Here is a 27,613-nt window from a genome sequence, read left to right as displayed (position 1 = left end):
AATGACCGTGCGTCACTCTGTGGGTAAAGGCTGGCTAATCTAGTTGATCTAAATGAACATTGCCTTTGTTTGTATAAAAACACAATATGCATCCATTAGGCTATTACATCAATGGGTTTTGTTTGAGAGCCAATCAATAGACTCATCTGGAAAGCTGGTGTATTTTTTGCAGGGCTCAAAACCCTTTATATAGACAAAAACACCAGGATGCTTCTTCTAATCTTCATGTACGACTAGAGATGGATGGCAGACTCTTTACTTTGGCATTTCTGATCATCTCAGCATGTGTCAAAGCCGGACCTGAAGGTCTTTCCTGCCCAGAGCACCAGCAGGCTTTCGGGAGCTCCTGCTATGAGTTTGTGGCCCTGGAGAGCAGTTTCCTCAGCGCTCAGGCTTGGTGTGAGCGGGACGGTGGGCACCTGGCCTTCATCCAGAGTGATGAAACCCAGACATTTCTCCAGAAACACCTGCAGGCGGAGCAGGACTGGTGGATAGGACTGGTGTCTACCTCCATCAACCTCACTCTGGACACGGAAGGTACATGGTTGGTGCGACGGCACGATTATTGTGAAAACTTGAATTAATGCTGCCCAGCAATGGTTTAGTTGAAATATTATGGCCTTTCTATTATTTAGCAATAGTAAGATATTTAGGCTAAAATATTTTGGCCTAAATTTGGATTAGACACACAACATAAACCAATAAAATGAATTTAATGCACATTTGTTAGTCATACATAAACAGGTAGGATTTATGTAATAGAACTAATAAACTGAATGTTTTTTAAATAACTACTAGGTATGTATATTTAACATTTATAAAATCCAATTTCATACATTTTGCTCGATCCACAGCCAGCCATATTTTAACCACGTTCATCCTTTTTAACTAAATAAATGTCATTGTTTTCACAATAAACCGATTTGTGCTGATTTTGAGAATATGATTTTATGACTGAAATAAAATCAAATAAATGCAAATGTTTAATAATTCATTCCATTCATTTTTGAGTAGAGAAATCATAATGTTACCTGCATCAACTTGTATGTCCTCAGATGGCTTGATCTGGTTAGATGGTTCAGATGTGGTTTACTCAAACTGGCCCAGTGAGCCGAAGCTGGAAACTGGCTGTGGCCACATCAACACACACTCTGGATTTCACTGGAAGATCACAAGTAACTGTAGTCAGGAGTATTACTTCATTTGTGAGTTTGGTGAGTTTTACACTTTCTTTCTTTTTATATAGTGTAGTAGATATGTATATTAATATTTAAAGTATTTTAATATGTTATATGATCATTCGTTTTATTCAAATTATTCAAGGCAAGTATGTAATATGAATAAGCTCAATTAGATTGAGTAAATTTAGTCAGGAATTTTACTTAATTTTTGAGTTTGGTGAGTTTTATGCTTTCTTTCTTTTTATATAGTATTTATATATAATTATCCAGAACAATAAGTATTTTAATATATTGGTATGCACATTAGTTTTCAGTGTTGGGGTAACGCATTACAAGTAATGTGAGTTCTGTAATCAGATTACTTTTTTCAAGTAACAAGTAGCGGATTACTTTTAACAAAATATCTGTTACTTTTTCAAATATGTAACGCAAGTTACTTTTTCCCATTTATTGACTGACACCTCTCCTGTCCTCATGTTGAGAGAAATCGGGAGTAAGTGCAGAGGCGTTGTGTGTGAACATGATGGTTATTGTAGTTTTAGACTATTGTGAGCATTTACTCATCTCACTTGCACAAAAACAAATTCAGTATTCCTCAAAATGAATAAAAACCATGAAATGCAAACTCAGAATGTCACACAAACCCACAGTAATTAAACATGTTAAATAAGACAAATATCTTTATGCATTTAATCTCACTTTATTAACCAAAGTCTTTGCTGCTGACTTTTAATGATCCAATTCAACTATAGGAATAAGCCAGAATGACTTTAAGTAAACATCACATTTGTGTTTCCTTTATTTACTGAAGTAACTTAAGCGTGTCAGACTTTATTCCCCTGCATCATTTCACTTTTGGTGGTACATTTGCCAAAAACAGAACTATTTTTGTTATTATAAAACAAACAACCCAAGTCCAGCCCAGGTAAGAAAAGGTAACACAAAAGTAATGTAACACATTACTTACAAGTAACGCAATTAGTTACTTTTTTTAGGGAGTAACACAATATTGTAATGCATTCCTTTTTAAAGTAACTTTCCCCAACACTCAAATAAAAAAAAAACCCTCATATAATATGAATAAGCCCACTTATATTGAGTAAATGTAGTCAGATATTCTACTTCATTTGTGAGTTTGGTGTGTTTTACGCTTTGCTTCTTTTTATATAGCATTCATAATTAAGCAAAATAAGTATTCTAATATATTGGTATGCTCATTAGTAGGGGTGTAACGGTACACAAACATGACGGTTCAGTACGTACCTCGGTATTGAAGTCACGGTTTAGTATGGGTTCGGTACAACAAGGGGGGAGGAAACTAAACACAAATTTGCTTTTTCTTTGTTTTTTATTAAACTGTGTTTATTTTTTAAACAAATGTGTATGTGTTTAAAGAAATTGTATTATAATAAAAAAATTCTTTAAGGACAATATATATATATATATCTTAGCTAATGCTGTACACATGGGGAGCCCTTAATTACACGTCACTATAATATTAAAGGTTACAATTAACAACAGAGCTCAAATGATTTAATTCAGTTGCTGTTTATTTTTAGATACAATAATCAACACTCAAATATGTACTGTAAATTGCGCATAAGGCAGGTTTTGCATTAACTTCCAAATCTAATTCTAAAGTTAATTTTCAACTCCAATTCATTTTTGAAATATAATAATTTACATAGCGGCTGTCATAACTTGTTTTCATGATAAATTTGTTTAAAAATAAATTAAATAATCAAGACATTACTAACAGGTTAAGTAAATATAATGAATAGGTTAATATAGTGCATATGAAATGACATTTCTCTAGCGAACTAACCTGCTGTCCACACTAAACGCCTGAGGTAAATGTAATACTGCGTGAGATATTATTCTAAAGCCGTTGAATTTATATTTTTCCGCAGTTGAAACACTGGTTGAGAGATGTAAAACATACCGATCCATCCTCTCTTCTTCTTTTGGGCTATTTACTGATAGTAAACAGCGTTGCATTGCCGCGCGCGCCCTTAAGGATCGCCTGTGATTGGATATATTCGTCGTAAAAAAAAAAAAGTTGCTGCCTAAAATTTTTAAGTACAATCAACTTGGATGTTTAAGTTATTTGATGAGTTAAAGCAATGTAAAAACAAATGTTGTCATAACTTATTGATCATATATTTTTTTACAGTGTGCACCGAACAGTGAGGTCTGTACTGTGCAGTTTGGGACGAATACATGTACCGTTACACACCCCTATTTATTAGTTATTTAAAGTGTGTAATATGAATAAGCCCAATTATATTGAGTTTCACCAATAAAATTAATTAATTATTTACAGCGTGGCAAAAAAACTCCTAAGACATTTTAATTGTTTGCCTAAAAAAAAGGAAATAATAATAATAAAAAAAAACATCTTTCATTTGAACATTATAAGGCATTTTAACTAGAAACATGATGTCGTTTTAAAAATTAAAAGTGACCCTTTTTGTCTTTCCTGTAGAACTGGGACGCTCTCTGTCGTGTGCGGACAGCGCTATCCTGCAGTGTGGCTCAGATCAGGTGATCGAGGTCGATGAGAGTTTCTATGGGAGAAAGACTCCACATTACTGCAGGAACAACACGTCAAGCTCTCGCACAGTTTCACCACAGCAGTGCAGCTGGATCGATGTGCGGGATTTAGTCGCAGGTACTGGACGACACTTGCGAAAAGTACCAAAACAAAGCAAAAACCTTGGGGCTATGAAGTATTTTGGCATTTGGAAAAATCTTGTATAATGAAATGGAAATTATTCAGTACCATGGTATCAAATACCTGGTTTACTGTACCATGGAACGGCATCAATTTGTACAGGTTTTAAGTACATAGGTAATCCGAGAGCATCATTTTATTTCGAAACCTTTTAATGAGTGTTTAGTGTCTCCACCTGTCAAGGACAGAAAGCGCTTTTGTGTGGTGCTTGTGAATTGATGCTCTTTTTCTGACTTCTTTCTTTTAATTTCGAATGCAGAGCAAACAATATGAAATCTGAAAGGCAAACAGAGCTTCAATGAGCTTTCTTTTACCTGAATATGTAGGGCTCCTGCGGTTTAATATTACATCATAACACATGCAAAGCAGGAAAACAAAGGGAACTTTGGAAAAGGGAGAAAAAATAAGACCAATGTATTGATAGTTCAATAGGAACTAATGGACCTGAAAAAGTCTCATAATTAGGCAAAAAGAATTGTGAGCATATTTATTTGTGAAGATAAATATTTACAGAGGATTCAGGCAGTCTCTTTGTGAAGATGCTTCTTCTGTTTCAATAGTAGGCTACTTTACTATTGTTGTCAAAGTGCTTAGTGTTTAAAAAGCATTGAGAATGTCTGCATCTATTCGTTTACTGCGTCTCAGTAATGCTGTTTTGACTGGCTGCAGTGATGAATAGTAATGATGAGGTTTGTTGTTGCCTTCCAAGAGCTGTGTAACGGACAGCAGGTTTGCACGGCGGTGGCAGACGCTTCATCTTCTGGAGAGCCGTGTCCTGACCTGGGAAGTTATCTGTCTGTGGAATACCACTGCACAAGCCGTGAGACCTCTTTTATTTTCTCTACGTACAGTATCCACCTTATTTTGCAAAGTGCAGTAAATGGTAAAACTCTTTACGCTACAAAGCAAGCGTATTTTATGGAAGCCCAAAAATCATGCTTTGGTGAATCATAATTATGACATCCTTTAAAAAGTTCTAAATTATGATATGATGCTATTTGTGCTACAAACCAGTGCATTTTTACGAAAGCCCTGATTTGCTTTGGCAAATCATAATTTTGACATACTAAGTCAAGTTACACTTTATTTTAAGGTGACATAGTTACATTGTACTTGCTCAATTAAGTACTGAGTAAGATTGATTAACTACATGTATTTAGTTACGGTTAGGGTTTGGTTTAGGGTTAGTTACTTGTAATTATGCATAATTTACTGTTATTAGTAATAAACATGTAGTAACATGTAATATAAAGTCTTACCCTAAGTCATAATTAGGACATAAAAAGTTATAATTATGTCATAGTTAATTGTCATAGTAACTGGTCATTTTTACGAAAAAATATGAGATGGCAGAAACAACTAGATGTACCGCATGGCGGTACAAAATATGACCGCCGCTCAGGCCTGCACTGGCTTTCCACAAAAATAAATGACGTGGAGCAATTTGGCTGTATTGCGTGTTTATGTATATAAGTTGTATATTTTAAAAGACTGTCTGGAGTATTCCTGTGGATCATGGATAATTTAGAGTTTTGTAATTATTTGCCATTACTATTTAAGTTTTATATCAAAAGTCATTAGTTTAGACACTTAACATCCATAATGTGAAAACGTCACATCCATAACAGTGGTTTTCCCTACATAATGTATTACAAAAATGAGTTTCAAAAACACACTTATTGTGTTCAAGCCATAGACTGTAAAAAATAGGTTCAAGCAAGTCTTTTTCATGCTACATCGGCAGTTTGTTTAATAATTCACAGAGTTTGTAGGACACTTGTAAAGTGTGTGTATTTCATGTTATGTCCATAACGCTGATGATATGTATTCATAGTGTGTGTCTGTGTGTGTGTGTGTGTGTGTGTGTGCGTGTATGTATGCGTGCGTACATGTGTGTGCGCGTGTGTTTGTTTGTGTGTGTGTGTCTGTGCATGTGGATTTGTATGTGTGTGTGTCTGTGCGTGTGGATGTCAGTGTGTGTGCATGCTTGCGTTTGTTTGTATTCCTGCATGTGTGTGTGTGACAGTATCATCCTAAACCACTAACCCTTCGCTCAACACCACCATCTACAGGCCGATGAGTGTACAGTCACTAAATGTGCACATAAATTAATTTATTTTATACCCCCCCATGTATGAAATTCTACAAAACTTAGCATACCCCCAGATGATGTCAAGTTAATCATACACATGAAATATGGTGCAGTTCTGAACATCTCAACTGAAGATAGGGGCGATTAAAGCAGAATAATATTGCATTTTACAAATGAGTGATTATGGGCTAGGTTGATGTGGGCCCTTAAGATCAACATACCATAAAAATTTCTTCATCCTCGGTGCCGCGGTTCAGGTAGTTATTTAGGAAAAACTGCATTTTTTGGGTTTGGGGGGGCCCAGCGCGGGGGGGGGGGGGGGGGTGAGTGGCCCCCGGGGACCAAACGAAATTTTTCCGTAAAAGACTAGTGGGGCTACATGCCCACCAAATTTCATGTTCCCCGGTGTTTCGGTGTCCCTGGTATCGTTGACGAAAAATTCAGATGACGAAAAAAAAAAAAAAAAAAAACTTTGACAATCGATTATGGGCTAGGTTGATGTGGGCCCTTAAGACCAACATACCATAAAAATTTATTCATCCTCGGTGCCACGGTTCAGGTAGTTATTTAGGAAAAACTGCATTTTTTGGGTTTGGGGGGGCCCAGCGCGGGGGGGGGAGTGGCCCCCGGGGACCAAACGAAATTTTTCCGTAAAATCTATAGTGGGGCTACATGCCCACCAAATTTCATGTTCCCCGGTGTTTCGGTGTCCCTGGTATCGTTGACAAAAAATTCACGGGGGGCCCAGCGCGGGGGGGGGGGGGGGGAGTGGCCCCCGGGGACCAAACAAAATTTTTCCGTAAAAGTCTAGTAGACCAACATACCATAAAAATATCTTCATCCTCGTGCCACGGTTCAGGTAGTTATTTAGGAAAAACTGCATTTTTTGGGTTTGGGGGGGCCCAGCGCGGGGGGGGAGTGGCCCCCGGGGACCAAACGAAATTTTTCCGTAAAAGTCTAGTAGACCAACATACCATAAAAAATTCTTCATCCTCGGTGCCACGGTTCAGGTAGTTATTTAGGAAAAACTGCATTTTTTGGGTTTGGGGGGGCCCAGCGCGGGGGAGGGAGTGGCCCCCGGGGACCAAACGAAATTTTTCTGTAAAAGTCTAGTAGACCAACATACCATAAAAAATTCTTCATCCTCGGTGCCACGGTTCAGGTAGTTATTTAGGAAAAACTGCATTTTTTGGGGTTTGGGGGGGCCCAGCGCGGGGGGGGAGTGGCCCTCGGGGACCAAACGAAATTTTTCCGCATAAGTCTAGTGGGGCTACATGCCCACCAAATTTCATTTTCCACGGTGTTTCGGTGTCCCTGGTATCGTTGACGAAAAATTCACGGGGGCCCCAGCGCGGGGGGGGGGGGGGGGGGAGTGGCCCCCGGGGACCAAACGAAATTTTTCCGTAAAAGTCTAGTAGACCAACATACCATAAAAAATTCTTCATCCTCGGTGCCACGGTTCAGGTAGTTATTTAGGAAAAACTGCATTTTTTTGGGTTTGGGGGGGCCCAGCGCGGGGGGGGAGTGGCCCCCGAGGACCAAACGAAATTTTTCCGTACAAGTCTAGTGGGGCTACATGCCCACCAAATTTCATGTTCCCCGGTGTTTCGGTGTCCCTGGTATCGTTGACGAAAAATTTACGGGGGCCCCAGCGCGGGGGGGGGGGGGGGGGGAGTGGTCCCCGGGGACCAAACGAAATTTTTCCGTAAAAGTCTAGTAGACCAACATACCATAAAAATGTCTTCATCCTCGGTGCCACGGTTCAGGTAGTTAATTAGGAAAAACTGCATTTTTTGGGGTATGGGGGGGCCCAGCGCGGGGGGGGGGGGGAGTGGCCCCCGGGGACCAAACGAAATTTTTCCTTAGAAGTCTAGTGGGGCTACATGCCCACCAAATTTCATGTTCCCCGGTGCTTCGGTGTCCCTGGTATCGTTGACGAAAAATTCAGTAAGGTGACGGAAAAAAAAAAAAAAAAACTTTGACAATCCCTATATGACCGCGGCGGTCATAATTATATGTCAATACTGTTGTGTTCCCTCACAAAACTTTTGCGTTCACTCACAAAGAACTCATAGTTTCTCGGGGGAATGCAAAAGCATTGACATAATTTTTCCACCCATCTCATATTTATTTCCATACCATATCCTTATAGGCTCCGTATAATGTGGCCTTTTATCTCATACATTAGTATGTCATAATTAAGGCTTTTTCTGTCATAATTCTGACTTATTATTTCATCATTTCTTTTTTTACGTCATAATTGTGACATAAAAATAAAAAAATTATGACTTAGTATGTCATAATTATGACTTTGTTAATGATGTTATATTTAACCTTTACTAAAGCATGATTGTTTTTTTTTTCATATGTGGCGGAAATTCCATATTTTTTATTATTAGCCAACGGTAATAAATTAAAATAATATGATAAATACTGTTTGCATTATCAAGCAGAATAATGGACTGTTTTTAAACACATTCAATTTACAAATGTCTGCATATTAAAAATAAGGTGGATAGAGGAACATGCTAATGATACTCCTATTGTTCCTTTCAGACAAATTAATATATTACAGACATTGAGGTTTTAGAAGCAAACCTGTTTACATTTGTCTTAATAAATAACTTATAGTTGAAGACCTGTGTGTTTAGGATGAAAAAAGGATATGATTAACGTCTGTTTCACCAAGCAATGTATATTTCCATAATGCAGAAGCCTCTGGTGTTGTTGTGAAAAGATCTGCAGATGATGGTGGAGAAGATTCTTTTGTTGAGGTGATCAAATTAGTTTTTTTTAGTGTGATGCCGTTAAACGTTTTTAGAACTGTTCTTTGTACTTTTATTTATTCACTTTAAATAAATTTTTCATGAAGTGTTAAGGTTTATTTTGTCATGATGACACCTTTCCTCTAACAAGATAACAGGCTTCTGTCTCAAAGTCTGTGTAATAGTTCCAGGGATTGTAATTACTTTATCTATCAATACTTAAAGAACAATACTTTAGTCCTTTAAGTAATTTTCAATGTGGAAATGGATGAGTTTATTATTAAGATTGATTCCTAAATGCTGCTTTCCTAAATCTTTTAAAGTATCAAAGTACTCAGAGACAGGCCATTCACAAAAGGGCTAAAAGGAAGAAACCAAATAAGACTGGGATTTGTTATCCTGTTGAACAGAATACAGAAACTTTGGAAATCAGGTAAGACACATTTTTGTGACATTTACTTTCCATTACCTTGAACTCCTAAAAAAAATGGGTAACACTTTATCTCGATAGTCCACTTTAGACATTCTACTAACTACAAGTAACTTTGCACCTACATGTCAACTAGCAGTCATTACAGACTGTCTGATTAATATCTGCTCACACTTTATTGTGATGCTCCTCCAATAGACATTCTACTGTCTTAAAGTGACTTTGAAACTACATGTCAAATTATTCTACTAACCCAAACCTAACAGTCTACTAATACTCTAATGAGAGTTAGTTGACATGTAGTTGCAGAGTTACTACGTAGAATGTCTAAAGTGGACAATCGAAATAAAGTATAACCAAATAAAAAAAAAAGAGTTGTATTTGCTGAGGTTTTCATAACTTTGGAGTTTATGAAGAAAGTTGATCTATATGTATTTGTATTTTCTCCCAGCTGCTCAACTTGTGATGAAAATGATAACCATGAGAAAATCAAATTGAGGCTAGAAAACCCTAAATGTGACAAAAATAAATGGTATGTGGAAGAAGGCAGTGAATCGAAGCAAAATAAGGTACGTATAGTCTATTTCAAATGTATGTAATGATGTTATTTTCAATATTACTATATACTGAGTACAATTTCTACCTTTTTAACTTTCACAATGATATGCAGATGCTTGTCTAATTTTTAATGATAACTGGCTTTTTAGCGCAATTTTCCTACGGACAAAAAAATTGCGATTGTTAACTCATGATTTCTGTTCTGTCTGTGCGCACCAATCTTGCACTTCTATCTCCTCCTCAACCAGACCACCTAGAGACTTCGGGTTTTCGGCATTATGTTAAGGAAGGTCTAATCTCGGGAACGCACACAAAAAAAAAAAAAAATACATAAAAAGATTTACTATCTCTTAGTGTTGTGATCCCATGACGTCAGAAAATTGCGCTAAAACACTCACTGAGTTTTTATTACTTGTTTCACATACACATTGTTCTGTTTCTAGAAAGACAGTTCGATGAAAGACTGCAAAAAAAATGGCAAAAAGGTGCTGAATCTACAAGACAATGATGGTGACAAACTGGAAGTTAAAGCTAAAGCGATTAGATCATTCAAGAAGGACATCCTCGTGGTGGTGACTTGTGCGTTGATTTCCCATTTTTTGACTACAGAATCAATTGCATTACATCTATGTACAAAGGGCATCTAATAACTATTTCTGTATGATTTAGGCCAAAAAGATGGAACCCCTTATAATGGGGAGTTCACCATACAATATTCCTTAATAAAGATAGATGAGAATCAGCTCAAGGAAGACGTCAAAAAACAATTGACTGAAACTAACAGAGCAGACGACACAGAAGAGGTAAAAAAGGATGAAAGATATATAATTAACAAGACTTCATTTGTAGGCCTATACGTAGCAATGAAAAAAAGGTGTTTTTGAGGTTTTCCACATCAATCTATATTCCCAAATATCCATTTCCCACTTCCAGATCAAAGAGGATCTTCTTTTAGATATAAGTTCAATTTTAGAAGACTCCAAGCCACTCCAGGAACCCACAGCCGTACAGTTCTATGCTGATGCTTTGACAAACATCATTAAAGATGAGGGGAAAGTGAATGTTAATGCTCAGGTAGCACTGTGACCAAACACATCATTAGACATGTGATCAAATGTTACTTATAATGGCTGATGAGGCACTTTTCTTTCACAGGAGCTGGCTGGCTCCATACTAAATGTTCTCAGTGAATGTCTCACATCCATCGATCTGACTCCAGATAACATCACTGCACTAACTGACACAGCCAAACTCCTCGTTGAGTCCTCTAGTCACATTCTCGGTGCCTTCAATAAGGACAAAGAGGTACGTTTTTTCCAAGAAATTGTCTGAACTGCAAATCTTTTCTTTCTTAGGATTGTTGGTTTAAAGACTAAGCTAAAAAAATAAAATAAAGATTGTGTCTTTTGTTTAAAGGTCCCATATTGTCAAAACTGAAATTTCCTGGCTTTTTTGATGATAACAGAGGTCTAGGGGCTACGAAACTACCATATAAGTTTTAAACCAGTCGATCCACAGACAAATGCACACAGCCTGCATAAAGTAGCTGTGCCTTTTCATGAGCCATTGTGACTTCTGTATAAATGTGATGTCAGAACTACTCAGTCACTGCCTTCAGTCATCACCCCCACCAATGGTGGGTCACTCAGAAAACAACAGGCCAATCAGAAGAGAGGCTCATGAATATTAAGTAGACAGGCCAAAATCGACCTGTTCTTGGCAGAGCTCCTGAGAAACAAGCTGTAAAATATATATTGAGATGTTTTTTGGTACTTATACCGCAAATTAGCCTGGGTTTCCCCATGCTGCCTCACGCTGCTAGGCAGCCTGGACACCATGGACCAGATTTTCCCCTCAAAAAGGGAACCAATCACAGAACAGGGAGGGAGCAGCAAGACGATGATGACGTCTATGCGACACACCGAAGCAGTTTGTTTATATCTATGGATCCAACATGGCATCAGACGTGAAGTTACCTTTCGATGCAGCCTTAGATAGTGTTCTAAGTAGTTTAGAACGCAAGTTTATTTCGTCTTCTTCCTCGTCGAATTTCTGTTGCTCTACATACGTCATCTGGTATAATTGAAACGATTGGCTATGATCTACGTACAGGCGCATTTGATAGACATTCGTAGCGCCCAATAAACGGCTCTGGGCATTTGTAAACCACGCCTCAAACACGAGAAAATGAGGTCTGACGTTAGCCAGGCTAACCGCAAATATATATTCTTAAGGACATCAAAACCTAAATAAAACTCCAGAAAGATGTGCAATATGGGACCTTTAAAGTGGATTTTTGAAAATTGAAAAACATGGTTTCCGGTTTAAGCCTGTTTTGTTCAGTTTGTCTAAAAGTAAATAGAAAAAAGGGTTACACTTTATTTCAATGGTCCAATTAGGACATTCTACTAACTATAAGTAACTGTGCAACTACATGTCAACTAACTCTCATTAGAGTATTAGTGGATTGTCTGCTAACACTTTATTTTGTTGCTCCTCCAATAGACATTACTGACAATATGTAACTTATAAGTTAACTTATAACTGAACCCCTTACCTAACAGTCTAATAATTTACTCTAATGAGAATTAGTTGACATGTAGTTGCAAAGTTAGCACTTTGTCTAAAGTAGACCATCAAATACAGTGTAACCGAAAAAATTTAAAGAATTTAAATAAAATTAAAGAAACAACTTTGTATAAATTGCATTTTCGCTTGACATCAGAGTGTTGAAGTGCAGAACACACACTGTTTAGCTTTACTTACTGCAGAAATTACTGTGGGTTTAATTAAAATTGTATGTCGTTTTTTTTTTTAGTACATAACAGAAAATATGATTTTAAAAAGACATCACAATAAACATTAAGTTCTTTCCAATTTGTCTTTATTAATAGTAAGTAAAGTTAATTAAACACTGACTAACAAAGTGTTTTTAGTCTTATGTACAGAGCCCCTAAAGGGACATGGTGGTGGAAAAAAATATGAGATATAATAATAGTAAGTCAATGCTCTCTCACAAATGATGCATTCTCTCAAGAAACTTTGCGTTCACTCGCAAACCTTTTGATTTCTTTGCGAGCAAATGCAAAATTTTTACGAGTGAACGTAAAAGCATTTTTTTCCCTCCCATCTCACACTTTTTCCATCACCATGTCTCTTTATAGTGGAGCGGCTAAGTGCTTATGTTTGGCAGAATCGTTCAGTTTATGATACAAGCGTGAAAATTGGCATGAGCAGTCTCCATGGGTCACTTGACAAGAAAATTGTCCGAGCCACTTGAAATTTCAAGATGACGGCCATTTTTCAAGATGGCCGACACCTTAGTGGAGCAGTTAAGTGATATAGTGGTTTATTTGGTGATACAAGCATGAAAATTGGCATGAGCAGTCTCTGTGGGTCACTTGACAATAAGCCACCTACAGCTACTTGAAATTTCAAGATGGCGGCCATTTTTCAAGATGGCCACCACCTTAGTGGAGCAATTAGGCTTAAGAAATCATTTAGTTGGTGATGCAAGCATGAAAATTGCCATGAGCCTAATTGCTCCACTAAGGTGGCCATCTTGAAAAATGAAAAATCTTGAAATTTCAAGTGGCTCGGACAATTTTCTTGTCAAGTGACCCATGGAGACTGCTCATGCCAATTTTCTCGCTTGTATCATAAACTGAACGATTATATCACTTAGCCGCTCCACTATTAGGGGCTCCATAATAATTCTACTTTACTATTATAGGTAATTTAACTTTTGGTTAAATTAAGTTGAGTTGTAAAAAAAATCTAAGAAATATAACTTTGATTAGTATATTGTATGGCCTTTATAATTGTATGTATGAATGTTTTTGTCTTTAGGAAAATAAATATTTTGGATTAAAATATTAAATCTAAATTTAAGGTTTGATCCAAAACACTATGTTGAGAGATAAATAAAAAATTTGGCTGTAACAAATTAGAGTTGTTTTATTTTTAAGTTTGTACCAGTTAGGTGTCGACTACCTGCTATCGTGTTCTTAAACAATTAACTAAGTGAAGAAATCTGCTGATGTATGTATTCTCATTGCCTTTCAGTCTGACATCTATGGTTATTTGGTCAATGCAGTGGACAATGTGCAGACATTCCTGCTAAAAAATAAAATACCTGATCTGGAGCCCGACATCATCAGCACTCCTAATGTCAATGTTTACGTCAACAGGTAGGACAATCCGAGTTCAATTAATCACTGTGATCAGTGGAAATAAAACTGAACATCGAAAACATTTTGTGAGTTTTGATTTTTTTTTTTTTTTCTGGTTAGGTTATCTCCACCTAACCTCCAGAAAGAGCCTTTCAGCGTCCAGAACAGTCTAGCCAGCTTCAAGCTTCCAACTCTGGGCTCTGATATAACACTGCCTGCAGATGAGCCAGTGGATGTGAAAGTGAGTGTTTTTCATTCACCACAAGCCGTAAAACATCTATACATGACTAAATGAGATCATTTATTTATCTGTCCTGCACCAAAGCCCTCCTGTCTTTCATGTGATTATTTATTCAAGTTTGTTGAGGAAACATCAGCAAGTGTAACATTTCTGAGTTCATTTCCTTTTAAATCCTACATTTACCTGTCTTTAAAAAGTTATTAGTTAAAAGTGCAACAAAATATGTCACTATTGCTGATGTACAGCAGACAATTTCAATTTGTTATTCAAAAACATTTAGTCAGGAATGATTCAAACTTGCAACCTTTTGAAATGAAATATTCTAATGAGCCACATTGCTTTATTTTCAGGGTTTCCTAATTGAAATCCTAGAATTGCACCTGTTTGGATCTTTTCTACAATAACATTGATATAATATATGTCTTTGGTGCATTTTATTATATGCTGTACTAATGTTACAGATCCTTTACACATATAATACAGTACACATACCTGTCCTCTTTTTACAGATGACACATTTTAACATTGATCCATGGACTGAAGGTCAGCCCATTCATAGTATTGTGGCTGGTTTGTCCCTTTCTAAAACAAACGGCTCTGGCATTCCAGTGGCAAACCTCACTGAGGAGATTGAGGTAAGAAGACGAATGACCTCTTGACAGTAACTGGAACTGGAAAGGTGAAGTGTGTAATTGTATGCGCCACTAGCATCACCAAATGGATTTACAAAAAAAAACAAATGGACTTGTAAAAGTAATTTTTGAAACTGCATGGGGAAATAAATGTTCGAAAGGGCTTCTCGTTCTAAATCCCGCTTTAACCCCGGGTAAAGGAACATTTCAAGCGTAGTTAGCACCTTTTTATTTACCTGGGATTATGAAACTGTTTTTGCGGTGTTAACTCGCATTGTGGTGCCAAAGCTGTACAGTGTAAAACGATGCTGTATTATGCTGCGTTCCAGACAACTCTGAATTTGGATTTTTCCATGATCTACTCGAAAATAACATACCGCTCAAAGTCATATATCTGACTTTTAATCTGACTACTGTTTTAATGGAGGGAGGAAGCAAAATATGAGTGGCTAGCACAAATCGTCAGTCCTGCTTGCTGCCTCCAGCAAAGAGTAGGGCCCTGTCCCAAATGGCACACTTCATATGCACTTACGGTCTTGTGGACTTACAATGGCTGGCGCGTGCACGTGTCCGTTATGTCCACAAGACTGTAGGGTGTCCCATTTGTCATTTTTGGTTTCAGAAGGGTGCTCGTGATATGTGAAGAAGGTTGATATGCGCCCTCGATGCACACTTTTGCCGAAACACTGAAGCGAGCTCTGCAGCAGATTTCTTCCCGACAGTCAAAGCGACGTTACGTCACAAAAGTGTGGACATGTAGGAAGACTGCAAGTGCTTAGTTTGCCATTTGGGACAGGGCCTAGGGCTACCTTGTGTCAAACGTAAATATTTTGGATTAAAATATTAAATCTAAATTTAAGGTTTGATCCAAAACACTATGTTGAGAGATAAATAAAAAAATTGGCTCTAACAAATTAGAGTTGTTTTATATTAAGTTGGTGCAAAGTGTAATTTTGTTCAGTGCATGTTAAACTGCATGACAAGGAAGCTTTTTTTTCTTTTTCTTTTTTTTTTGTTAGCTAGCAGTTTGTACCAGTTAGGTGTTGACTACCTGCTATTGTGCTCTTAAACAGTTAACTAAGTGAAGAAATCTGCTGATGTATGTATTCTCATTGCCTTTCAGTCTGACATCTATGGTTATTTGGTCAATGCAGTGGACAATGTGCAGACATTCCTGCTAAAAAATAAATTACCTGATCTGGAAAAACACTTTAACATTAGACTTCATGTTTATATAATGATACCTTAACTTTTTCTTTTCAAATCGAACACTGGCATTTTTTGTGTTTTTATGTTTTTGCCATAATTGACACAAAAACAAGAAGATTCACTAGTTGTGTCATGGCGACATCTTGTGGTCAACTCATTTAAATTGAGATATTCCCACATCCAACATAGTCATGAAATCGGTTTAGCTACAGACAACATGTGCCACATATTCACGTTGGACAGTTACAGAAACACTGCCAATCACTTCAGTGTTTGAGGGGAAAAACGGTAAATGGTAACAGAAAACGTTGGAGTGAAGAAACTGTTAATTTTTTTTTTACCTTTATAGTACGAAAAGTACATTCAGTATAAACTGGACGATACAGTCTGCAATATTTAATATGTGAACGTGGTTGCGTACGGCATTTGAACAATCAATGGCACTGACACAGCAAACATGCAAATAAGGGTGCTGTATGTAATTTTTTGGGTTGTGCTAAAGCATAAACATACAATAATATGTTTGCAGAAATTTAGGAAACATGTTAAAGCTACACTGTGTAATTTTTTTAGTTGATTCTTAGCAAAAAACACTTAGTTCTTTCAAAAATATATGTGCTCATTAATGTATATTTACTTCTTTCAAGTAATAAAGTATTCTCGTAAGTTTATAATCTGCCATTGAAAGTACATACGGGTGAGGGGTTCGAATGCCGGTCGCCATGTTGCCCCTCCATCTTGAAACTACATTAGCCAAAGAGGGACATACCTGTAAATTCAAGCTTCGCCTTTCGCGCTTTACACTCAGTGACACCGTGACGAATGCGAGGGGGAGATTACTCGCGACTGCCGGCAGATTTGAAAGATTGCTGATGGAGGATCACGCCTATTTTCGAGGACATATAGCAGAGTCGCCAAGGAAGCGAAAGAGAGAATTAAAACGTCAACGCGACAGGCAAATCAGCAAGACCAAAGTCAATATTGGAGTAACTTTACCAAGATGGAAAGAGCTCATGAGGAGCAAAGATTTTAAAACGGACGCCGAAGTTGCCTGCTTTCTTCTCGGCAGGTAATCCAGCCTATTTGTGTAAATTCGAAGTTTTATAGTTGCTTGTCTAACCATAGCATGGTTGTGCATAACGCCAGAACGACCTCTAGTATAACTTGCGTTACTTTTCCTCTCGTCAATGGTGAAAAAGTATTGTTTACCTTGTAACATAAATCTGTGCTGTGACGGATCACAGGTGATGAATAGTTTTAAAGGCGCAATTGGACGAAGCCGAACTGGAAGCCATGTTAATCTTGGAATAATACGGCCACCGTAGGAGTTAAAACACCCTCGAAATTGAAAGGAACAGAAACTAATATTCACTGGGTAGTCATATACAATTTCACCGCTAGATGGGGGAAATTATCACACAGTGTAGATTTAAGTTCACATACTTGTACTCTGGAAAAATGTTACAGACAGTTATTTTACTTTGAAATGTGCGATCTTTGTCGGATTGTTGGTGGAACAGGTGGAATTGTGCAGATTCTACCCGACCTAAAAAGCTTCGGCATCCATGTAAAAATCTCTATGAACGGGAACATATTAAAACACAGATACATTAGCTTATCAACTTACAGTATAAAGCTTGTAGCTTTCCAAGCTTTCCCTGAGTCTGAAGAGGAGGGGTGGGGAAACAACTCTCTCCAATATCTTGAATTTGGACTGCAGTAAACATTTAGGGCCAGATTTACTAACAACTTGCGGCAGCCCAAATCTTCTTTTGGCATTAAAAAAAACTACTGTCAGGATTTACTAAAGACTAGTGCTAAAAAGGCATGGACAGGGTTATTTTTGTGGCTGACCTTATTGCAATGTAATAAATTTGGCCCTTAAACCGCTAGCTGTCAATATTACATACTGAACCTTTAAGGGTTTAGAAATGTACAGTGTACCCCTGAATACCCAGGAGTAATTGATAACCCTGGGTAAATTATGAGCAGCGTTTACCCAGGGTTTAGAACAACCCAATATGAAAATCCCTTTTAAATTTCATTCAAAAGCTGACTTGAGTGGGCATGCTTTTGGACAGGGGAAAGAATTTTAACATCATTACTTCAACATTACACTTATAAAAGTTTATATCATCAGAATGTGTAAATAGTCAAGAGATTTTACTGGTGAAAACTGAAAAAATTTCACTTTGGTCAATCTCCAGATCTTTTTACCAAGGCTGGACACAGCAGTGAACAGCTCAGTTCTAGATCTGAGAAACTTCAGCACTTTGATGATCAATATATCCACCCCCAACATTACTCTGGTCTTAAAGTTACGTCCCTCTAAAGAGTTAACACTAGTGGTACTGCTGGGTTATCAGAACTATCCTACTGAGGAAAACCATGTGGCCAAAGTTACACTTCCTCAACAAGGAAATTCACAAGGTGAGTCATTTTCTGGAAACAACACAATGGTTTGTTAACAATGGGAGCTGCAACAAACACTTTTTATTTACTTTTTGTAATCTTTTCATACAGACCAAAGGTACACATGGGTACTGGGCCCCAGTGACATGACAATAGACGTGGGCATTTACTTCCTCCTGATACGACCTGTTGTTCCTCCGGGCGTAAAGTCTGTTGATGCATCAGTAACAATTACATCCATTACTGCTCAGTGCATTTTCTGGGAAGAAACCAGATCCAACTGGAGTGACTATGGCTGTAGGGTGAGTGGTGACTTTTTCTTTTTGTGTGCCAATGGTGGAAACCATCAATGTAAACGTTGCTGACCTCTGACTCTGATTAAGGCCCTGTTTACTCCTGGTATTAGGATGTGTTTTGGTCGATCGGATCACAAGTGGACGACGCTAAATACAGGTGTAAAATGTTTTGAGCTAGCCAGACGGTATTTAAACTTTTGTTGGCTGGAGACCCAAGTTTGGTTTGAAGACGAAAAACGTACCAAGCACAATGTTCTCTCACCATTCCTGATTTCTAACACACGCTCACAGCGTTCTGCTTGATCTTGCGGCTGTCAGAGCCGAAACGAAAGCTGATGCTCTCTGTGTGTTTTTCCCATCGATTCCGTGCGCATTCATATGTAAATTGCACAAGCTTATTTCATCCATTAGATTTCATTCAAAAGCCCATACATTTACCAGCCCATAGACTCTTCCCTCAAAGAAATCAGGACAGAAGTGGTTGAAAGTGGACAAAAGAGTGGGATTAAAACACCAGGTGTAAACGGGAATGTAACTCCCTCGTCTACTTGTGATCCGATTGACCAAAACGCATCTTAATACAATGCCTAAGTGTAAACAATGCCTAAGTGAAGTTCAAATAAACAATGAATCAATGAAATGTAAATGACGTTTGCTATAAGTCAATTTGCATCAGTCTATCAGTTAAAGACTAACAAGGCCTTAGCTATCAAAAGTTTAGTTGTGAGATAACACTCTTCTTTATTCTTTAGGTTGGCCCTAAAACGACTGCAGAAGTTACTCAGTGCCTGTGTACCCATTTAACCTTTTTTGGGAACAGTTTCTTTGTCATGCCCAATACGGTAGATCCATCCAAGTCTGCTGAGCTATTTTCCAACTTTGCGAATAACCCAGTGGTGGTGTGCTTTATCGGGTCTATCTTCTTAGCTTACATCTTGGCCGCGGCATGGGCGCGCAGGAAGGACCTCCAGGACAAAGCCAAGGTCTGTCTGACTTTACTGCATCTATAGCCTCTAGACCCTGGCCAACCATGAATTCTTTGTTTAAAGTCATGCTGAAAAATAATTTACTTTCTTAACCCTTTAAACCCTTATATGATAGACATAAAAATCTATATATATATTTTTTAAATGAAACTGATTAATGAAACTTTAAAAAAATCTAAAACAACAACAAAAAATACATATGTTTTATTTTTTTGTATCATATTTGATACATCAGGCTTTTATGCCTCAAGTGGAGCTCATACTAAAATAGGAAAAATAGCACCTTCGTTTTATTCAGAGGCCCATAATAAGCAAAAAATATGCAATTTGGTGCAGTTGCTGATATTTATATGGCTTGAAATATAGATTTCAATTCAATCAGGTATTTATAACAGTGTAGCTACTGTTATTAAGTAAGTAATACTGTATATAACTTACATAAAATGCATATACATATTAGTTATCACTCTATATCTCCCAATAATATGTCTTAGTAAGATGATATTTAAATGCTTTGTTTTTACTGTGTGGGACAAAACATATAATGCAATTCAATACAATAATAATTTAGAGATGAACAAATAAACGTTCCTCAAAAGCCTGATGGCTCATATTTGATACTCACATGATTTTTCTAAAAAATGATATGGTGATCTAATAAGATATATTCTTTGAAGGTGAAGATCACTGTGCTAGAGGACAATGATCCCTTCGCTGAGTACCGATACTTGCTGAAGATCAGCACTGGACATCGCATGGGAGCCTCCACTTCATCGCGGGTTAGCATGTGCTTTTATCGTAAGCACTTCTTCAGGAATTCTGATCATATGTTGTTACAGACCAACTCTGCATTGTCTCTTCAGGTCATAGTGACTCTACAAGGTGCAGAGGGAGAATGTGAGCCCCATCATCTCACTGATCCGGAAAAGCCAGTGTTTGAAAGGGGTGGAGTAGACATGTTCTTACTGACCACTGCCTTCCCATTGGGAGAGTTGCAGAGCATCCGACTGTGGCATGACAACTCAGGAGATCATCCTGCTTGGTAAAATGGTGTTAGAAGAACAGTTCACCCAGTCCTACAGTCATTGTCTACTCACCTTCACTATTTGTCCTAAAGGTGCAGTCACACTATACTATTCGTTCAGTTGACTTCCATTCATACACATGTGAATGCGGTAGAAAAGAAACACAAGCTCAAGCGAAGAAATTTTCGCTGCTTTCCAAAGTTCAAGTTTGTTAAACTCTGCCCTGCGAATTCGTATCACGTGAAGACGTGTGACCAATAGAAGACTGATACGCCACACCGTGAACTTTTCTAGCTGAATTAAAAGAACGCAAACTTTAAATAAGCAAGATTGCAGTAAAGTGGAGTAATTGCATATTGAATTTCTTTATTTTTTAAGACAGAGTGAGATGTCAATTTGCGACCATTGCAGTGTCCATAGAAATTCTGCGTGCTCAAAGTCTAGTGTAATCGCAGCTTAAAGTATTAAATAAATAAAAATAAATAAAGTAAAATAATAGAAAGTATTTTTTGTCAAAGTGCTAACTATAATGTTTTCAGACACATAATTGCATGTTAATTGCAATTCAATGAAAATAGTTTACATTTATATTAAATGCAATTATCTGAACTTTCTCTGTACATATTTACTTTTTTTAAATTTATGTAATTTCATAATCACTTCTATTGTCTTTGAAATATGGTTAGTGTACTGCACAATTTACTGACAAGCATTTATGATCAACTAAAATTTACTTTAAAGTCCCCATGTAGTCAATAATTATGTCCCTTAAAACTCATCTTTGATTAACAAAATGACATATTTAAACGTTTTTTCCTTGAAAAAAAACGTAATTTTAAATAAATAAATAAATGCCTTAAAATAGCTTGAATGTAACTCTACACCCTTGCCTCATATGCAGTTCTATGAATATGCAAATTAGCCCCGCCTCCACTCACTCACACCAGCTCAGAGATCCACTCGTTGACGATCACACGTTGATCAGGGGCCTATACCATGAAGCCGGTTTAGATGGCTAGCCAGCTATGTTCCAGTTTAGTTTCCGCCAACCCTGGGTTTTAGGTACTATGAAAGTAGCTTGGCTTTAATCGGTGTTCGTCGCCATGGTATCTTACGCTGCACGGCTAACCTGCTCCGGGGCAGGTTATGTTCTGGATTCGAGATCTCAGACTGAAGTTTGACCAATCAGCTGTGAGCAAAGAAACATATAGGTGACGTAACTAATTCCCAGCGTCTGTTCTCTGTTGCAATGGCTTCACCTTTTCTCCCAAATCCGGTGGACATCTCCGCGCAAATTGTTAGACGAGGACTTCGTAGAGAAAGAGTTTTTAGGGACAGAAAAAAACCCCTTGCCTTTCCTGATAGTTAGGCTTCTATGAAAGATACAGATTTTCCGCGGAAGGAATATCTTATCTTTGCAAACTTCTTGAGCCGCACATAAAGAATTTAACACGTCGAATTCATGCACTTACTGTACCACAAATGGTATTGCGTTGCAAGGTGCTCCTCGCTCTGCAGGAGTGCATTAATAATTTCATAGTGTTCCCCGGACATTTATCGACCATGTCCATAAAAGAGGGCTTTTATAAAATTGCCGGTAAGATATATTTATAGTGTGACATCACATGAACACATTTTTTTTCTTTCAAAAAGCAAATTTCAAAAATGTATATATACAATACAATACATGTTAAGAATTATTTTAAATCTTTTTTATTATTATTCTGTTAATCTTATGATAGGATTCCCTAGAGTTATTGGAGCAATAGACTGCGCACATGTTGCAATCTCCACTGCTCTAGGAGAACATAAGGCAGATTATGTTAATAGGAAGTCCTTTCACAGCCTTAATGTTCATGTAGGCCTACATGTGAGATGATTATTTTCTGTGAGATGAATCTTTAAATTAATAGTAACATTAACATATAACAATAATCTACTAAACATTTCATCTGCAGACGACTTGTGGTCATAAACGTATGATCATAAGTTTGGATGCCAGATGGCCTGGCTCCAGTGCATAACCAGTAATTTTCCGTGAGTCTGTGTTGTGTCAGCGCTTTGAGGAAAGCAAGTTAAATTTGGTACAGTACAAAACACTGTTAATTTGAATTGGGACAGAAAAACCTACACAATAACCCCCTATCATGACCCCCAGACAGGGCCACAGCATCGCTTCAATGTGGCCCTCAGTAAAACCAGAGTGAAGATCGGATGACCTTTGGCATCCTAAAGGCACATTTCAACTGTGTTCGGCGCTTAAGAGTCACCAGACCGGGCATCACAGATATGTGCCATTCTGCACAATATAGCCACCATTAGAAAGGAGCGAGAACCATCACAAAACCAGCTTCTCCCCGATGAAACTGACCCGATCACACTTGACCACCCAGCTGGTGCAGATGTAGATGCAATCACCATTCAATATTACACTTAATAAAAGCACATTGAAACTGCAGATAGGCCTCAAACTGTTTTATTGTTTTTGTGGGATGGGAGGGAGAAAGAGAGCAAGAGAAAGTTGCATTAATAAATATTCATACTAAAGTGTTACTTGGTTAAATAAGTTCACATACTGAGATCAGTTTTATCCAGCTGTTTGATCTCCTTTTTTTTTTTTTTTTTTGGAGCCTCCTCAGCTCACAGTCCAGCTCCTTTAGTGAACAGTCTAGTTTGAGACTCCTTTAGTGTGCAGTCTAGTTTGAGACTCCTTTTGTAAAGGCCCCCCCCTGACTGAGTCTGTTTCCACCTGAAACATAATTCCACCACAAACATGATCTTTACAAGTTTTCTGGAGGCTAATCAAATCACAAAAAGTTCCTTAACTTCCTACAAACACAGGACTGACTGTAATTTATGTCAAGGGTTTTAAATCCTTGTTCACATTTCTTCTGAAGCCCATTGAGGTAGAGGCCTCAGTATCTGTGGCAGGTTGTGAAAAATCCTACAATAAAAGAGATGTGTAAGGGCCAGTCCCTTTTTATGCCACACACTCAAATGTTTGCCATAGTAAAAAGCCCAGTGCATTCACCTCAGCAACGGTCTCAGAACACACAGACAGTGTCTTCATCATTTCCTCCACCCCAATAAATAAAAGTAGGCCAATATAAAGCATAATTGTTGTAAAGCAGGTTATTTTTGGTGTTCTGTCTGCTGCATACTGACCTCTGTGTGGGAGACTGTGTGCTGGCTTCAACAGGGACACTGCATTTCCCTCTACTGCAGAACATAGAGTCAGCAATATTTAAAACTTAAAAAGGTAGTAATGTATTGCACACATACCCAGTGTTACTTGCTTAGAGGAGCCAGCACCAGGGTCAGATTGTACAGCACCTGTAATCCCATCCATAATCGTCCGTCCCTTATTGCTACTCAGAGCCAACTCCTCCGCCAGTGTATTCTGGAGGAGCGGCCCTCCACCGGTTTTCTGAATTTCACTCTTTATTTCTGTTTGCTGCAAACAAGTGTTTGTGATAAAATGTTCACAAAAATAATAAAAAGTTGTGGTAATTCACCTTTTTGAATTATATTTTTATATTTTGTCTTTATCTGCTGTCAAGAACGTTTGAAGTTGGGGTTGCATCTAAAAATCAATGCATATTAATCTTTCTTAGTATATACATGCACATTTTTATATATATTATAAAAATAGGCTATAATATATACATAATTTTACATGAATATAGAACGTATTTGTTTAACTTAGACATTAACGCAATCAGCAATCTTTCTCCAACAGTCTTATCTTCTCTTTGGCAGCAGACCGTATTGTTTCGAGCTTGAAATACATATTTAAATTCATCGTAATTCTGAATGATTATCTCTTGCTCCTCTGCGGAAAAATATATCGCTCTCGCTCTATCCATATCGAATGCGATTGGTTATTCGGTGCCAACGTCATTTTGGTATGTGCACGCGCTCGTGGAGTAATCATAGCTTAAGGATCAAAGCCTGAGTTGACAGAGAAAGTTGATGAGCTGCGTCATGGTACCAATAAAGCCTGATTGCATCGGTTTGGTTTTGTCGACTCAAAACCAATCCTGTAACCCCGAGTTTGCTCAGCTACCATCATGGTACAGGCCCCTGATTGGCTACAATGTAGTTTGTGACTGACGTCAGAAACACCAGCGATTTCAAGAGACTGTCTTTGTTTCACTGCAGTTTTTTAGAAGAAAATAAAATGTAAAATGGTGTTGACTTATGAATTTGTACATGGTTTGTCTTAAAGCATATTAAAAATACCACATAGACATATAAACAACATTAAATGCTTGATTTTCACTACAGGGGGACTTTAATTTAATTTCTATTAAAACCTGAATGTCATGTATTTAAATATTTGCAATTACACATTTGTAATGATGCAATTTAGTACATTTAAAATATATGAACTTTAAAGTAATATTGAATAACACAGCAGTTAAAATAATAATCAAGTACTTTAGATGTGATTTCATATGTTAGTGAACACATTAAAATAAGTGTACTTCTTTAAAGCACAACAATGATTTTAAATGCACCTTAAAGTAAAAATTTTATTTAACATTATTACAAAAAGCATACTTAAAATTGTTAATTGCACTTACGTGCCCTATAATTTCATTAAAATGATATTATCTGCAAGTGCAGTTTTTTTAAACATATACTTTTAAGATTTAAAGTGAACTACAAGTGCACATTCAATACAATTAAGTGCAGTTATTTTTCCACCAAGGCTAGCATGTGTTAGAAAAATGCATTTTATATTTCTCAGGTATGTTAACTCAGTGATGGTTGAAGACCTGCAGACTGAGCAGAAGTGGCACTTCTTGTGCAGCTCGTGGCTGGCTGTTGATATAGATGATTGCACTGTTGAAAGAGTGTTTCTTGTTGCATCAGAGATGGACATGAAAGGCTTCAGGTGAGTTCACTATCTGGCAGTGCAGCTTTTTTAATAAGAATATTTGAAAATGCAACTAAAAGACTTTCCTTTTTTGCAGCAATTTGTTCTTCATGAAGACAACAACAGACTTCTGTGACGGCCACATCTGGTACTCTGTGGTCAGTCGACCCCCCAGCAGTAACTTCACCCGTGTGCAGCGTGTCTCGTGCTGTTTCTCAGTGCTACTCTGCTCCATGTTGACCAGTATCATGTTCTACGGGATTCCCACAGACCCCTCTGACCAGACAATGGATATGGGTATGATTCAAAAAGTAACGGTTATACTTAATTCAGTAAGTCCGCTTTAGACATTCTACAACTATCAGCTTACTTTCATTAATTAGCAACTACATGTCAACTAACTCTCATTGGAGGATAAGTAGACTGTTAGGTTTGGGTTAGTAGAATCATTTGACATGTACTGTAGTTTCAAAGTTACTTATAGTCAGTAGAATGTGTTGAGGAGCATCAAAATAAGTGTTAGCAGATATTAAGCAGACAGTTTACTAACACTTTAATGACTGCTACATGTAATTGCAAAGTTACTTATAGTCAGTAGAATGTCTAAAATGAACTATCGAAATACTGTTACCGTAACATAATTATATAATAGTCTTACTTGTGTTCAATGGCATGGACATAAACAATTTATTAACTTCTAAATCCACTTTTACAAGTCTATTCAAAGATTCACTTGTCTTGCCACAATACTGTAATCGTGTCTTTGAATGATGCCAGTTTTTAAAATACTATGTCCTATGATATATGTGAGTATTGTAATGAAAAAAATAATTAAAAAAAAATCATATAAATATTTGAACATTTGAATTGATTGACAGCTCTAGTCAAAACTGATGTTTGGTGGGTGTTTGGATTCTCTTTTATCCAAAGGCCCGATTAAACTGACCTGGAGTCAGGTGAAGATTGGCATCCAGAGCTCCTTTATTGTGTTCCCGGTGAACCTACTAATTGTGGGAATCTTCAGACACTCACGTCCCCGAAAAAAGAAGACAAAGAAACAAAAGGCACGTAAGCAGCCTGCGCCTCCTCAGATGGAGAAAGAGATCCCGGATGAGACCTTCTCTCCACATGTTGAGAACAACTTAACAGTAGATTTCCTTATTAATGTAAGTCCTCCATGTTTAATTAATTATGCACATTATTTTTGTATTCAAAAAGTACAGCATGTTTCAGCAATAGTGAATATCAACAGATGATATTACTTTGATATACAGTATGCCATGTCAACTAAATTCATGTATCTACTATTGATGGTTTCATGAAGAACCTTTAACATCTGGAACCTTTCCATTGCACAAAAGCTTCTTTAGAGTGGAAAAGTTCTTTAGGAAGTTCAATTTTTTTAAGAAAAAATTGTTCTTTTTAAAACTGTTCACTTAAAGGGGAACATTGGGGAACCAAAAATGGTTCTTCTATGGCATTGAAAACCCTCTTTTGGAACCTTTATTTTTCATGAAGGTATACTTGTGTATACTGTTATAACTTAATGTGTTTATTGCCGCATTATTTTGCCAAAATGTACATATTTTTCGATTAGACTTTATTTTACACATCTTGCATGTACTTGCTATAGTAATAAAATGTAAAAATGGCATGTAGTTAAAGGGTTAGTTCACCCAAAAATGAAAATTCTGTCAGTAATTACTCACCCTCATGTTGTTCCAACCCCGTAAGACTTTCGTTCATCTTCAGAACACAAATTAAGATATTTTTGATGAAATCTGAGAGCTGGATCACTCCTCCACAGGCTTCTATGTAATTGAAACTTGCAAACCCAGAAAGTTAGTAAAGACATCGTGAAAATAGTCCAAGTGACTACAGTGGCTCAACAAGGGACGAGAATAATTTTTGTGCGCAAAAAAACAACAAAAATAACGACTTTATTCAACTATTCATTTTCTATTCAGTCGCTTGATAAACTTATGGTTGAGCCACTGT

General features: G+C 37.3%; 1 protein-coding gene across 1 annotated transcript in view; it reads left to right on the top strand.

Annotated features, from left to right (window-relative positions):
• Window positions 1–239: 239 nt before the first annotated feature.
• Window positions 240–27,613, top strand: part of pkd1l2b (polycystic kidney disease 1 like 2b) — a gene marked incomplete at both ends in the record, with an annotated part of 45,808 nt that continues 18,434 nt past the window's right edge. The window contains 22 exons of the mRNA XM_079865835.1: window positions 240–537; window positions 1,056–1,214; window positions 3,667–3,852; window positions 4,625–4,735; window positions 8,720–8,781; window positions 9,096–9,205; window positions 9,654–9,771; window positions 10,204–10,339; window positions 10,430–10,563; window positions 10,694–10,834; window positions 10,916–11,065; window positions 13,826–13,950; window positions 14,053–14,173; window positions 14,683–14,808; window positions 18,222–18,444; window positions 18,538–18,728; window positions 19,475–19,705; window positions 20,386–20,487; window positions 20,572–20,750; window positions 25,487–25,633; window positions 25,713–25,912; window positions 26,546–26,781. Of these exons, the coding sequence (XP_079721961.1) occupies window positions 240–537; window positions 1,056–1,214; window positions 3,667–3,852; window positions 4,625–4,735; window positions 8,720–8,781; window positions 9,096–9,205; window positions 9,654–9,771; window positions 10,204–10,339; window positions 10,430–10,563; window positions 10,694–10,834; window positions 10,916–11,065; window positions 13,826–13,950; window positions 14,053–14,173; window positions 14,683–14,808; window positions 18,222–18,444; window positions 18,538–18,728; window positions 19,475–19,705; window positions 20,386–20,487; window positions 20,572–20,750; window positions 25,487–25,633; window positions 25,713–25,912; window positions 26,546–26,781 (3,486 nt within the window). The remainder of the gene's footprint in view (window positions 538–1,055; window positions 1,215–3,666; window positions 3,853–4,624; window positions 4,736–8,719; window positions 8,782–9,095; window positions 9,206–9,653; window positions 9,772–10,203; window positions 10,340–10,429; window positions 10,564–10,693; window positions 10,835–10,915; window positions 11,066–13,825; window positions 13,951–14,052; window positions 14,174–14,682; window positions 14,809–18,221; window positions 18,445–18,537; window positions 18,729–19,474; window positions 19,706–20,385; window positions 20,488–20,571; window positions 20,751–25,486; window positions 25,634–25,712; window positions 25,913–26,545; window positions 26,782–27,613) is intronic.

This window comes from Squalius cephalus (genome assembly GCF_949319135.1).
Source record: "Squalius cephalus genome assembly, chromosome: 3".
In the NCBI taxonomy this organism is placed as follows: domain Eukaryota; kingdom Metazoa; phylum Chordata; class Actinopteri; order Cypriniformes; family Leuciscidae; genus Squalius; species Squalius cephalus.
Note: the sequence above shows the minus strand (reverse complement) of the source record. Positions and strands in the feature narration are given on the sequence as shown.